This window comes from Nerophis ophidion, linkage group LG12, assembly GCF_033978795.1.
Source record: "Nerophis ophidion isolate RoL-2023_Sa linkage group LG12, RoL_Noph_v1.0, whole genome shotgun sequence".
Lineage (NCBI taxonomy): Eukaryota > Metazoa > Chordata > Actinopteri > Syngnathiformes > Syngnathidae > Nerophis > Nerophis ophidion.
In genome coordinates, this window is record NC_084622.1 from 22,856,202 (window position 1) to 22,872,144 (window position 15,943).

General features: G+C 41.5%; 1 protein-coding gene across 1 annotated transcript in view; it reads right to left on the minus strand.

Annotated features, from left to right (window-relative positions):
* LOC133563135 (cGMP-inhibited 3',5'-cyclic phosphodiesterase 3A-like) overlaps positions 1 to 15,943 on the minus strand; it is a 270,194-nt gene that overhangs the window by 93,741 nt on the left and 160,510 nt on the right. The window contains exon 3 of the mRNA XM_061917097.1: positions 3,645 to 3,905. Coding sequence (XP_061773081.1) covers positions 3,645 to 3,905 — 261 coding nt within the window. The remainder of the gene's footprint in view (positions 1 to 3,644; positions 3,906 to 15,943) is intronic.

Below are 15,943 nucleotides of genomic sequence, written 5' to 3' on the forward strand. Positions count from 1 at the left end.
AGCATGTAAACAACATACGCAAATGTGCGATAAAACAATTGTCGGCGTTAATAGATTGATTAGTTAACTCGTAATTAACGCATTATTTTGCCCACCCCTAATAAATACAATTAAAAAAATAGAGGCTGCTCACTGGTAAGTGCTGCTATTTGAGCTATTTTTAGAACAGGCCAGCGGGCGACTCATCTGGTCCTTACGGGCGACCTGGTGGCTGTGGGCACCGCGTTGGTGACCCCTGGTCTACACCTTGCCAAGAGACGTAATGCCAGGCTAGGTGGGCTCTATACCTGACCAGATTCCGATTCACTTTCAACATTAATCCGGGATGCTAATGCCTTTTCCAGGTCGTGAAAGCTGTGCCTGTGACTATCCTTCCTCGTTCCCAAGAGGTGGGGTGTCTCCAGGGGGAGGTCGAGGATCAGGTGGTGGATGCATTTAGGAATATTCCAGCACCAGCTGGCTGACCTCCTACACGGTTGTTTGTTGTTCCTGAATTTACGGGCCGCTGTCCTTGCTTGGGGTCGTTCCTCCAAATTGGCTTTTCATCCGGGATTATGTCCCATTCAATGCCTGTTGTTGCTGCGCTTCTGGTGGCCAACCATTACTGCAGACACCAAGCAGTGTCGACACCGTAGTCGATAAGCTTCTTCTTTTTCTCTCCCTTCTTGTTATGGGACATTCATCCTCCACTGTTGCCATTTTTAATATAAAGTAGTGTAAAGTTCTTACTTATATCTGTCAGTAAACTCGGCATAAAAGCGCTAAAACATACCGGTGTAATGAGTTTCCATAATCCACCCAAGGAACTTTAGTTATTAGGGAGAATATGTGTCCCGGTTTTTCACGGGACACATTTCCGGCCTTGTCGTTGGACTAGTGAGCCACGGATGAGGAGATGCTGCTCCGTTATTGATTGAAGTAAAGTTTGAATGTCATTGTGGAGGTTGCCCCCCAGTGGGTCCTCCCACCAAGCATCGACCTGAGAGCCCGGGTTTCAGGATGTATTTGTCACGGCGTGGACTCGAACACGCTTTTCTCCAGCGGCTGAGTTTCCCAGTTCGTCCTCTGGCTGCGTGCCCAGACACGCCCCTGCTCGTGCTGGATGCAGCACGCCCACGCAGCGACAAAGCTGCAGACAATTACAAATCAGCACACCTCAACCTGACGAGAGGGAGCGGCATAAAAGCCAGTTGACCCAGGAGACCTTTGCCAGAACGTAGCCAATCTTTCACAGTAAGCATCACGTCTGGCACTCCTCCCTTGTTCCTTGCTCGCCTTCTTCGTGCTCTTCCTGGTTCCCGGGTTTGATGTCCCTTGTGTCTTACGCAGTGTCTTCCCAGTTGCCTGTGATCGTGCCTTGCGTCACGACTTCCACCCGGATCTCTGCTTGCCTCCCTTGACCCTCGACCCCAGCTTGGACTCGGACATTGTTGCCTCTCTCTAACCCCCGACTGCTCGCCTCCCTGCTGACTACCTCTTCGTCTTGCCCCTTGGATTTGACGAAAGATTCACACAACACGCACCGACATCAACCCCTGGCAAAACTTACATTGTTAATTCTACACATCGTCCACACTCATTCATTTGTGGTAGCATACACACCCCACACACTCATCAAGGTTTTCAATAAACCTGGTAAACTGCCGTTCTGCCTTGGTGTCGCCTCCTTACCTCTGCCCGGTACATAACAGTATTACGTGTTTGTTTTCAGCGTTTTCCATTCTGTCCATCTGAGTTTGTGTCTGTGTCGCTCTCGCTCAAGCTCCCACAACCTCTCCACTCCTGGCTGCTGTTTATACAGAGTGACAGTAGATTCGACAACAAGGCCCACCTGGGCCATCCATGACCCTGCCGCTGACTTCGAGGCCGGTCCCGGCACACCTCGTTCCGCTGCAGGCCACACCCCCGTCCACAGTCTTTAAAACAGTTCGCTCCATCTTTTGACACTTCTTCCACACCCGTCCTTGCACGCTACACCGCTACAACAAAGATGATGGGGACAAGACGCTGTCGAAGGTGAGCCACATAAATAAGACCGTCCACAAAACGGCGCATCCTGGAGCGACTGTCAGAAAGCAACCTCTCCACTCCTGGCTGCTGTTTATACAGAGCGACAGGTGATTCGACAACAAGGCCCACCTGGGCCATCCCATGCCCCTGCCGCTGACTTCGAGGCCGGTCCCGGCACACCCCGTTCCGCTGCAGGCCATCCCCCCCTCCACAGTCTTTAAAACAGTTCGCTCCATCTTTTGAAACTTCTTCCACACCCGTCCTTGCACGCTACACCGCTACAACAAAGATGATGGGGAGAAGACGCTGTCGAAGGTGAGCCACGTAAATAAGACCGCCCACAAAACACCACATCCTGGAGCGACTGTCAGATAGCAACCTCTCCACTCCTGGCTGCTGTTTACACAGAGCGACAGGTGATTCGACAACAAGGCCCACCTGGGCCATCCCATGCCCCTGCCGCTGACTTCGAGGCCGGTCCCGGCACACCCCGTTCCGCTGCAGGCCACACCCCCGTCCACAGTCTTTAAAACAGTTCGCTCCATTTTTTGACACTTCTTCCACACCCGTCCTTGCACGCTACACTGCTACAACAAAGATGATGGGGAGAAGACGCTGTCGAAGGTGAGCCACGTAAATAAGACCGCCCACAAAGCGCCGCATCCTGGAGCGACTGTCAGAAAGCAACCTCTCCACTCCTGGCTGCTGTTTATACAGAGCGACAGGTGATTCGACAACAAGGCCCACCTGGGCCATCCCATGCCCCTGCCGCTGACTTCGAGGCCGGTCCCGGCACACCCCGTTCCGCTGCAGGCCACACCCCCGTCCACAGTCTTTAAAACAGTTCGCTCCATCTTTTGACACTTCTTCCACCCCCGTCCTTGCACGCTACACTGCTACAACAAAGATGATGGGGAGAAGATGCTGTCGAAGGTGAGCCACGTAAATAAGACCGCACACAAAACGCCGCATCCTGGAGCGACTGTCAGAAAGCAACTTGAAGATGATCTGTAAAACATCATTTATGCAACATTTTGACCAATGACCCACCATTACATTTTATGTAGACCACAAGGAAGAGTTTTACATTTAGAAAAAAATCATAACGTGACTCCTCTAATGCGCCCCATGGGGGAGTCCTTATAAGCGCAGACTCAGTGGTCAATTCCACAAAGTCCATATGATGCGTGTCTCCTTTAGAAGACATGAACAAACCTGCGTTGGACATCCAGCTCCTCTTACTTTCTAACCTTTTCCAGAGATGCGTTCATCACCACGTTGCCTCATCCTTACACGCGATACCTGGCTCCTGCACGTCCGTCATGTTGACGCAGCTGCGGCTTTGAAACGCGTGCTTGTATTTTCTCCCGCTCCACTCTATAAAAACACACTCGCTCATTTGAAGCTAAAAGGTCTGAGTGGCGCACCCCCTCCCCCCATTAGCTCCAGGACAGGCTCAAGGATTAACATGTGTGTTGAACGATTTGTGCCCTTTAAATCATTCCGGTCATAGTAAGGTGGATCACGATTCCATCTAAGGATAATTTTGCATACTCCCCCCCCAACCAGAAATAAAAAACTGTAAATTTGGACGATCGCTCATCATGATTTGCACCACATGTTCATGTTCTAACCTTATGGATGGAGGTCTTCTCCCCCTTCTCGGGTCCATCCTCTGAGTCGGAGCAGACGTAGGCGTCAGAGGGGTTTAGCAGAAGAGCAGGGCGTGGCCGGTGCAAGGGCTGGAAGGTTAGCTGCGTGGTCAGCAGGTTGCTGACTGCCCGCAGCGAGGTGCAGATGTTGGAGGGCAGCGAGGGCTCGGCCAGCAGGTCGGTGACGAGGCCGTGGGCTTCTCCCATCACGGCTATGTCCACCATGACACTGGTGCCCAATGACTGCAGGACAGATAAGCATCATTGCATGTCAACAACTCCTTCTGGTGCCTCTTGCACTTTGGTTCGTGGTTATAATCAGGGGCGGCCTGTCATATAAATGCTCAGAGCGGGCATCGATAACATACATTTTCCTGTCAAAGTTAAGTTAAAATTAAAGTACCAATGATTGTCACACACACTAGGTGTGGTGAAATTTGTCCTCTGCCTTTGACCCATCCCCTTGATTACCCCCTGGGAGGTGAGGGGAGCAGTGGGCAGCAGCGGTGCCGCGCCGGGGAATCATTTATGGTGATTTAACCCCTGATTCCAACCCTTGATGCTGAGTGCCAAGCAGGGAGGAAACGGGTCCCATTTTTATAGTCTTTGGTGTGACTCGGCCGGGGTTTGAACTCACAACCTACCGATATCAGGGCGGAGACTCTAACAGAGTATGTCATAGTAGAGTAGGTTGATTAATGAAGTTGCATGAAGTAGATTAGGATGGCGGATGAGGCGGTTAAAATAAGGTAGAAATACAAATCCCAAAACCAGTGAAGTTGGGACGTTGTGTAAATGGTAAATAAAAACAGAATGCAATGATTTGTAAATCCTTTTCAACCTATATTCAATTGAATACACTGCAAAGACAAGATAAGCACCATTGCATGTCAACAACTCGTCCTGGTGTCTCGTGCACTTTGGTGCGTGGTTATAATCAGGGGCGGCCTGTCGTATAAATGCTCAGTGCGGGTATCGATAACATACATTTACCTGTCAAAGTTGATTAATGAAGTTGCATAAAGGAGATTAGGAATGCGGATGAGGCGGTTAAAGTAAGGTAAAAATACAAAACCCATAACCAGTGAAGTTGGCACATTGTGTAAATGGTAAATAAAAACAGAATGCAACGATTTGTAAATCCTTTTCAACCTATATTCAATTGAATAGACTGCAAAGACAAGATACTTAATGTTCCAAATGGAAAACTTTGTTATGTTTTGCAAATATTAGCTCATTAGTAATTTGATGCCTGCAACGTGTTTCAAAAAAGCTGGCACAAGTGGCAAAAATACTGAGAAAGTTGAGGAATGCTCATCAAACACTTATTTGGAACATCCCACGGGTGAACAGGCTAATTGGGAACAGGTGGGTGCCATGATTGGGTATAAAAGCAGCTACCGCGAAGTGCTCAGTCATTCACAAACAAGGACGGGGCGAGGGTAAACACTTTGTCAACAAACAGTCAAACAGTTTGAGAACAACATTTCTCAACGAGTTATCGCAAGAAGTTTAGGGATTTTACCATCTACAAAGGTTCAGAGAATCTGGGGAAATCACTCCACGTAAGCAGCAAGGCTGAAAACCAACATTGAATGCCCGTGACTTTCGATCCGTCAGTCGGCACTGCATCGAAAAGCGGCATCAGTATGTAAAGGATATCACCACATGGGCTCAGAAACACTTCAGAAAACCACTGTCACTAAGTACAGTTTGTCACAGTTAAAACTCTGCTATGCAAAGCCAAAGCCATTTATCAACAACATCCATAAACGCTGCCGGCTTCTCTGGGCCCAAGCTCATCTAAAATGGGCTGATGCAAAGTGGAAAAGTGTTCTGTGGTCTGATCAGTCCACGTTTGTCATTGTTTTTGTATAGTAACCCATACACAGACGCAGATGTGGGATAAAATGAACAAGGGAGACTCAACCAAGGTTCTTCTCATATTTTAAGTCTAAGTGATGCTAATGTAAGCACACACACACACACATCAAATTCTAAACCTTATATGGCTTCCCGTAAAGTAGAGAATGCAATAAAAGGTTGGTATACAAGGAGGAGTTGCTCTCAGTAGACACGCTTGTAGGCTTCGGGCCAAACAAAAACCCGGCTGGGACACTTCCCTCACATCTGTGTAGCGATGCTTAATGAATGGGCTCGTTAGTAAAGTTAATTCCATCCTTCTGAGGTGTCTTCTACCTTTTCTTAGACTTAGATTTAACTTTCATGATCCACAAGGGCAATTGTTCCACACAGGAGCTCAGTTACAATGCTGGAAAGTGTAAGGATGGAATGCAGGTATAAATAGACTAAATATAGCGGTATAGAATATAACATATAAACGTAATAATTACATAATATACAAACCCCGTTTTCATATGAGTTGGGGAATTGTGTTAGATGTAAATATAAACGGAATACAATGATTTGCAAATCTTTTTCAACCCATATTCAGTTGAATATGCTACAAAGACAACATATTTGATGTTCAAACTCATAAACATTTGTTTTGTGTGCAAATAATCATTAACTTTAGAATTAGATTCCAGCAACACGTGACAAAGAAGTTGGGAAAGGTGGCAATAAATACTGATAAAGTTGAGGGATGCTCATCAAACACTTATTTGGAACATCCCTCAGGTGTGCAGGCTAATTGGGAACAGGTGGGTGCCATGATTGGGTATAAAAACAGCTTCCCAAAAAATGCTCAGTCTTTCACAAGAAAGGATGGGGCGAGGTACACCCCTTTGTCCACAACTGTGTGAGCAAATAGTCAAACAGTTTAAGAACAACGTTCCTCAAAGTGCAATTGCAAGAAATTTAGGGATTTCAACATCTACGCTCCATAATATCATCAAAAGGTTCATAGAATCTGTAAAAATCACTCCAAGTAAGCGGCATGGCCAGAAACCAACATTGAATGACCGTGAACTTCAATCTGTATATAAAAAAACGGCATCAATCTCTAAAGCAGGGGTGCCCATTAGGTCGATCGCGAGCTACCAGTCGACCGGGGGGGGGGGGGGGGGGGTGTCAGTCGATCTCCAGCCTAAAAATTAGTGATCATCAATTTTCACCAAGACGTCACTTAAATGACATTCACGGTACCGGAGGGTCTTGTGAGATGACGCTGGCTGCTGCAAGATAATTATTATTAAAAATGACCGAGAGGAAGGCGAGAAAAACTTTTTATTTCAACAGACTCTCGCGCCGTACCTTCCGTCAAAACTCTAAAGGCTGACTGCACATTTCTTATGTTCACAATAAAAGCCCTGCTTCATGCTGCCTGCGCTAACTAAATACAGAGTCTCGGAAAACTGGCGTGCACAAGCGATCCCTCTTATTTAGTTAGCGCAGGCAGCATGAAGCAGGGCTTTTATTGTGAAGATAGGAAATGTGCAGTCGGCCTTTAGAGTTTTGACGGAAGGGACGGCGCGAAAGTCTGTTGAAATAAAAAGTGTTTCTCGCCTTCCTCTCTGTCATTTTTTCATAATAATGAACTGGCAACAGCCAGCGTCATCTCACAAGACCCTCGGGTGCCGTGAATGTCAATCAAGCAAGCTACGGAATTTGCCGCCAATGTTTTTCTTGTAAAGTGTATGGAAGCTGGATGAATTAGATGCCAAAAACCAACCACTTTCATGTGGTATTGTACAGAAAGGACAACTTTTTTTCTCCTCCATTTGAAAATGTGGGCGTTATCATCATTACTGTCTGATTCCAATTAATGCAAGTCATCAGAATCAGGTAATACACCAACTTATATTCTTGTCTTTGTGAAAGAAAGACATCTATATGTGTTACACATGCTTGTATCATCATTAAACACATTTAACTTGTTTACAAAAATGTCTCTTTCATAAATAAATAAATATAAATGATATATATAAATGAGGTAGATCCCCTCGAGTTGGTCAATTGAAAAGTAGCTCACCTGCAGAAAAAGTGTGGGCACCCCTGCTCTAAAGGATATCACCACATGGGCTCAGGAACACTTAAAAAACCACTGTCACTAAATACAGTTCGTCGCTACATCTGTAAGTGTAAATTAAAGCTCTACTATGCAAAGCGAAAGCCATTTATCAACAAAATGTGTGGCGCATTATGAAGCTTAAAATACGACAGCGTAGACCCCGGACTGTTGAACGACTGAAGCTCTACATAAAACAAGAATGGGAAAGAATTCCACTTTCAAAGCTCCAACTATTAGTTTCCTCAGTTCCCAAACGTTTATTGAGTGTTGTTAAAAGAAAAGGTGATGTAACACAGTGGTGAACATGCCCTTTCCCAACTACTTTGGCACGTGTTGTAGTCAATTATTATTTGCAAAAAATAAAAAATAAAGTTTATGAGTTTGAACATCAAAAATCTTGTCTTTGTAGCATATTCAACTGAATATGGGTTGAAAAGGATTTGCAAATCATTGTATTCCGTTTATATTTCCCACACACATTTCTCCCACACGAGGTGTGGTGAAATAATTCCCTACATTTGACCCATCACCCTTGTTCACCCCCTGGGAGGTGAGGGGAGCAGTGAGCAGCAGGAGTGGCCGCGCCCTTGTTTGTTTTTAACCGCAAATCAACAACTGTAGATTTTTCCGTGTATTAGTGTAAATGTTAAAACTGCACCACAGTTTATTACAGTAAAAAAAGTAATGTTTTTTTTAACATTTCGAGAAAAACGCTGTAAAATCCACAGTAAATTTCACAATTTTACCATGAAATGTATTGCTACTTATACATTGCACAATTTGATGGCTACCTTTGCTTTGAAATCATTATTATTAATATTTATTTCTACTTAAAAAATGGTTTGAATGTTTGATCATATATTTTTGCATAATTAGATAATAATTAAGTTAACATAATTTGCGATTACATGGAGTACATGTATTTTGTTTCTCCCAAAATAGAAAGAAATATTACATTTAGTAAGAAAAGTGACAGTACTTTATTGATACATATTATTTCCAGGCTTTCGAGGGCCAAATAAAATGAAGCGGCGGGTAACGTGTGGCCCCCGGGCCTTGACTTGGACATCAGTGGCTTGGAAAAAATGTTATGTATATTGTATTTTTTGTAGGATGCATTTTATTTTTTCATGACGATACCGGACGGTATCGTCTGGAAAATAAGGCTGAGTAGCGCTTAAACAGCTGCAGCTGGCCCCTCCGTAGCTCCCACTCCCTCCCCTCTGTTGCAAGTTTTGTTGATTCTATGTAAATTGTCTGTGAGTGCTATGGCTATGAGGTTTTTTTCCCCTGGGCCTCAGTCGGGGCCCCCTCCCTGGATTTTCAGCACAATCCCATTCAAGATCAGACACACTTTACATAATTTTCCAGGCTTTCGAGGGCCAAATAAAAGGATGTGGCCTTGAGTTTGACACCTGTGGACTAAAAAAATGATGTACTTGGTTGAAAATCTTAATGGTCCGCATGTATTTTGCCTGGAACTGGAATCGACCCACCAGACTCACCACATTTTGAACAATAGTAAAGCGCTGTTGCTTTTCAATGTGGCTGACTTTTGAATAGCTTCTTAAGCGGCAGGTTTTTTTTTTGCTTGATTCCCCTTAGGGGCGATGGGCGGCTGAGTAGCGCTTAAACAGCTGCAGCCGGCCCCTCTGTGGCTCCCACTCCCTCCCCTCTTTTGCAAGTTTTGTTGATTCTATGCAAATTGTCTGTGAGTGCTATGGCTATGAGGTTTTTTTTTCTTAATTTTCAGCACAATCCCATTCAAGAGCTGACAAACATTAAAGACTTTCCAGGCTTTTGAGTGCCCAATAAAATGATGTGGCCTTGAGTTTGACACCTGTGGACTAAAAACAATTATATACTGTGTTGAAAATCCTAATGGTCCCCTTGTATTTTGCCCAGATCTGGAATCGACCCACCAGACTCACCACTTTTGCACGGACAATTTTATCTGATTCCCCTCCCTCCTCATGTCGCATTCCCTTTTACACCAGCTGCTAGACATCCTTTTAAAAAAAGGGGGAAAAAAAGAGTGTGTTTATGCTGGTTTAAATAACCCGGAGTTGGTTTAAACACAACACGTGTGTGAGTACCCTCCATTCAGCCCCGACATGTGGGAACATTTCACATTTTATTTTCCTTACTCATATCTGATAGCTCGGCGCGCTTATGAATGTTCCCTGCGAGTCGGCAGCACAGACAGCTACAGTATGCCTTCATCTACGCCAGGGGTCACCAACCTTTTTGAAACCAAGAGCTACTTCTTGGGTACTGATTAATGCGAAGGGCTACCAGTTTGATACACACTTAAATAAATTGCCAGAAACAGCCAATTTACTCAATTTACCTTTACTAAATAAATCTATATATATGTGTAAAAAAATGGGTATTTCTGTCTGTCATTCCGTCATACATTTTTTTTCCTTTTACGGGAGGTTTTTTTTAGAGAATAAATGATGAAAAAAACACTTAATTGAACGGTTTGAAAGAGGAGAAAACACGAAAAAAAATTTAAATTACATTTTGAAACATAGTTTAGCTTCAATTTCGACTCTTTAAAAATTCAAATTCAAACGAAAAAAAGAACGGCAAAACTAGCTAATTCGAATCTTTTTGAAAAAATTTAAAAATAATTTATGGAACATCCTCAGTAATTTTTCCTGATTAAGAGTAGTTTTAGAATTTTGATGACATGTTTTAAATAGGTTAAAATCCAATCTGCACTTAGTTAGAATATATAACAAATTGGACCAAGCTATATTTCTAACAAAGACAAATCATTATTTCTTCGAGATTTTCCAGAACAAAAATGTTAAAAGAAATTCAAAAGACTTTGAAATAAGATTTAAATTTGATTCTACAGATTTTCGAGATTTGCCAGAATAATTTCTTTGAACTTTAATCATAAGTTTGAAGATATATTTCACAAATATTATTTGTTAAAAAACAGAAGCTAAAATGAAGAATTAAATTAAAATGTATTTATTATTCTTCACAATAAAAAATATATATATACATGAACATTGATTTAAATTGTCAGGAAAGAAGAGGAAGGAATTTAAAAGGTAAAAAGGTACATGTGTTTAAAAATCCTAAAATTATTTTTAAGGTTGTATTTTTTCCTCTAAAAATGTCTTTCTGAAGTTATGAGAAGCAAAGTAAAAAAAATAAATGAATTTATTTAAACAAGTGAAGACCAAGTCTTTAAAATATTTTTGGGGATTTTCAAATTCTATTTGAGTTTTGTCTCTCTTAGAATTAAAAATTTCGAGCAAAGCGAGACCAGCTTGCTTGTAAATAAATCAAATTCAAAAAATAGAGGCAGCTCACTGGTAAGTGCTGCTATTTGAGCTATTTTTAGAACAGGCCAGCAAGCTACTCATCTGGTCCTTACGGGCGACCTGGTGCCCGCGGGCATCGTGTTGGTGACCCCTGGTCTAGGAGGTGAGGCTCAGATGCAAAAAACACGAGTCGCCTTTGCTGCACTCGAGTCCAACGAGGTACATAAAGGTTGATTGCGGGGAAGACGATGGCTGCCGGACAACATCTGGTTGGACTAGGACCACAATGACGCCGATCGCGTCTCCAATCCCCAAACACACGTGTGAGCGTACAAACGCTCTGACACGCATGGACCATCTGGATCATCTGCGAACGAAAGTGGCGAGAGCCTTGACAAGCGAGTCTCACAGCTTTTGCTTTGGCTTTTGTGACGTCGCCGTGGGATCGGTGCAACCCCCCCCAAAAAATGTCTGGCTGCTGTACGACAGGATGAATGACATCATTTACAATAAAAGTACAGCCTTATTCAGGGTTACAGGGAAGCTGGAGACTGCTGGAAATGATGGAAAGCGCCACTCCACGTAGCAACGGACGCCGCGGTGAAGGTTGGAATTGCCACAGACCTCGTTTGAAGACATCCAACAGTCTACTGCCATTTGAAGGCCAGAGTGGATGGGGCACGCCCCCAATTCGCCACGTTTCGTGTGTCAGGTAAATGAGGCTATATGAATCCCCTTTCCGACTGTAAAGGAAGCTTTACCAATCTACCCAGCTGGGATCATTCCTGGCGACAGACTGGACATAACAGAAAATACATGGATGTTGATTTCACAGCACACTTACTGTATGTACCAGGCATGTGCAATTATCTTCACTCGGGGGCTGGTGCAGTGTATGTATATATATATATATATATATATATATATATATATATATATATATGCATATATACTGTTTTTATATAAATATACATATATATGCATACATATATACTGTGTATATATATATATGTATATACATACATATATGTATATATATATACACATACATAAATATATACATACAAATAAATATTATATATATACATATATATACATACATATATACACATACATAGATATATACACATACATATATACATATATACACACACATATACAGTATATACATTTGCAAACACATACATATACATACACACACCGCGTCATAGTCACATCGAGTCATTCCTGGTTCACGAGCAGAGGAGCATGTTCGTCAGCGCACAAACCAATACAATCCAATCCAATCCACTTTATTTATATAGCACATTTAAACAACAATAACGTTTCCAAAGTGCTGCACAGCCATGTTAAAAACAATTGTAAAACAATCACAGAGTACTTACAAGCAGATAAAGTGTGTAGACAGAAAAGGAAGACTGCACGCATTTTGGCCTAAAATCCAAAGATAAGGGTGAAGTTACAACACTGGACTAGATTTTTACTGTCTTAAAACACCCTCAGGAAGAGGTGCTTTAAGACATGGCTTACTGGCTAGCGGCTAACGTCCAGCCGCAGTTTGCAGTGTTTTAGCTACTTCTAAATCACTAATCCTCGCCTCCATGGCGACAAAGTAAGTTTCTTACAAGTATCATCCCTGCAGGACAAGGAATAGCTAAACATGCTTCACTACACACCGTAGCTCACCGCCGTCACAATGTAAACAAACGCCATGGGTGGATCTACACCTGACATCCACTGTAATGATACCAAGTACAGGCATGTGGTATTGAGGTATTGTTTCTCCATTCCATTCCATTTCTTCAATTTCTTCATATGCTGCAAATAAAATAAGTTTAAAAAAAAATAAATACTGGTTTTACTGTAAAATTCTGGTGACTGAGCTGGCAGTTTTTAAAGTAATTTTTTTTTTTTTGTTTCAGCATATGTAAAAAAATACATTGGTAATGTATATTTTAACCTTGTAAAATTATTCTTTTGGTGTAATAGGAAACATGTTTATTGCATTGTAATATTTTCTGTTAAAGTAAAGCCAATATTGACAGTTTTTGTTGTTCCTTTTATTTTGAAAAGTATAGAATACATTCGATATCGACATACATTTTGGTACCGATACCAAATTGTTGGTATCCAGACCACCCTAATGTGTGTGTGTGTGTGTGTGTGTGTGTGTGTGTGTGTGTGTGTGTGTATATATATATATATATATATATATATATATATATATATATATATATATATACATATATATATATGTATATATATATATATACACACACACATATATATATGTCTTAATTGGATTATACAGAAAATAGTGCTCGATACCGTGGTAGAGCGCAATATCTCCTGACGATTGAGGGAACCCCTCATGAAACAGTTCTGTAGAGATGAAGTAGTCTTGTGATTTTTTCCCCACACCTACATATTGCGCTCTACCACGGTATCGAGCACTATTCTCCGGATAATCCAATTAAGACATAAATAAATAAATATATACATATATATATATATATATATATATATATATATATATATATATATATATATATATATATATATATATATATATATATATATATAATTTCAATGACATAATGTCATAATGATATAAATACAATGGTATCTAAGTAATACATTCAAAAATAATAAATAAAATACTGTACAAGATAATGACAATAAAATTATTGCAGCCATACAGGCACACAGATATCAAGCACAAAAACAACTTGTGTTGTAATGTTGATAATCATAATTTTGGGGGTTTGTGAATGCCCCTCACAGTTTTTTTTTTTTTACCGTAAAATCAACTTTGGTACTGTTTTTTTTCTGTCTCCCTGTAATGTTTGTCTGATCTTGAATGGGATTGTGCTGAAAATTTTAATTTTCCCTTTCGGAATAATAAAGTAGTTCTGATTCTGATTCTGGTGTACAGTAAGACTCTGAAAACAAACATAAAAATAAAGCAAAGTAAGACAAGATTTTACGGTAAAAAAACAACTGGCAGCTCTGTTCCTTGAATTTTACTGCTAAAAACAATGGTCAATGGTATTGTTTCTCCATTCCATTCCATTTTTTTTTATATGCTGCAAAAAACCCAACTGCTTTTACTGTAAAATTCTGGTGACTGAGCTGCCAGTTTTTAAAGTATTTTTTTTTCTTTTTTTGCAGTTTCCTTTAAAAAATATATTGTTAATGTATTGTATATACACATGTATATTCATATATTACTCATTATTAAATGTGGCCCTCTGAAGGCAACCATAACTGCGAGTTTGACACCCCGGTTCTAAATAAACCGGCATAATAATATTGTCCTAATTAGACCTGCATAGCCTTGGCAGAGGTGTGTGTTCTACTGAACGCCCTACTTTACTTTATAAAATGTTTTTAATATCAAACATAAAACTTGAATATAGCTCTGCTAAACTCGAAGACTGGACCTCAGTGGCTATTAAAGTGGTGCTGGGCTTAATTTTATTGCAGTTTGATTGCCAATGTCGGCCATAAACTAATATGTTTCTTCTCTCTGGGTTTTGGATACATAGCCCAGTATTTAGTCGTGTAAAACCACATCCGAACGTGTATAGGACCACTGAGTAAGAGGAAGATCCTGAACGCTTCTATTGGCAACGGCCTTAATAGTGCTGGCTTGTTAACTGCACCAGACTATCGGTTCAAGCATCAAGTCTGAGCCGAGAACATGAACATTAATGTCAAACACAGTCTCGAGTGGTTGCAACCGGTTTTTGTTTCTTGCTAGAGGAGAGTTTTGGATGGAAGCCTCCACTCTAACAGCAATTGGAAAAAAACAAAACATTTCAAAGCTTATCGATTCTTTGAAGTCTGACAGCAGAAGGCTTTGGAAATCATTTCAATGTGAGTCTTCTACGACGGTCCCGTATGACACTATTTGCCAAATATTTCAAATTAATCTCACAAATCCAACAGTTGAAAGTGTGTTGGTCTTGGTGCTGGAATTTAGATGTGTTAAAAATGCTTTTAGTATCCATCGCCATCAGCGGTCACTCCAACGAGTATGACGATCCTCCTGGTTGGGGTTTATCCCTTTATGGAGGATGCCTGGGTGTGACTTTATTTAACGTGGGTAGACTGGTGCACAGACAGTCGCCACACGATCCTTGACAGAAATAGGTTCAGGGTCCAGTAGCATGGATTCCAAGACGACTGGGGACCCTTTTCTGCTGCAGCCTTCTACCGCCGTTGTGGTAGTTCTGAAATTCTTAAATTTACCGTCTTCCGCCTGCTCTGCCGTTGAGGTCTTCGCCGTATCTCTGGCTAGGGGGCAGTCAGGTACTAGGCCTTTGCCAAGGGCCACCTGGGGTAACAGTAGTAAAGGGGTTAACCTCCTAGTGCCCCAAGACCCCATAGAGGAGCCTCCACTGCCGGATGCACTTTAACGTCATGCCCAGGACACAACTTTTAGTAAACCCTACTGGGGACACATCATTGTATGTGTCAGTAGTTCTAATCCCAATGAGCTAGGTTTGTGTGTGTCGTAGCGATAGGTATTATTTACATTTTTACCAATACCAGTACCAAACGGGTACTTTAAAAACAGTCAGTACGTATCCATGCACTAAATTAGTCCGACTTCTCAAATAGTTCGGCTCTATTTGGCCTCCTTCAGCCCTTGGAAACACCTTAACCAGATAGTTTTCAGTTTTTGAAAAGTCAGACAAACACACCCGAATATGACTGTGATGTTTTTAGAATCCTGAGAAAATGTGTTTGAAGCGATTTAAAATAGTTTCAAAGATAACTCGTAACTAAACATGCAAAATGTCTAATAAAATTTTAAAAATTGTAGCTTTGTGAGTTTTATCAGAAAAATGTGCTTTTGTAAGGTTTGCAAACATAAAAATATATATTTTAAACTCAATATGACAGTAATGTTTTTAGAATGCTGAGAAAAGTGTCTGAAGATATAAAAATAAATACAATAAAATAAATAAAATAATGTGTCTATGTGTGTTTTACTAGAAAAATGGCCTTTTGCAAGG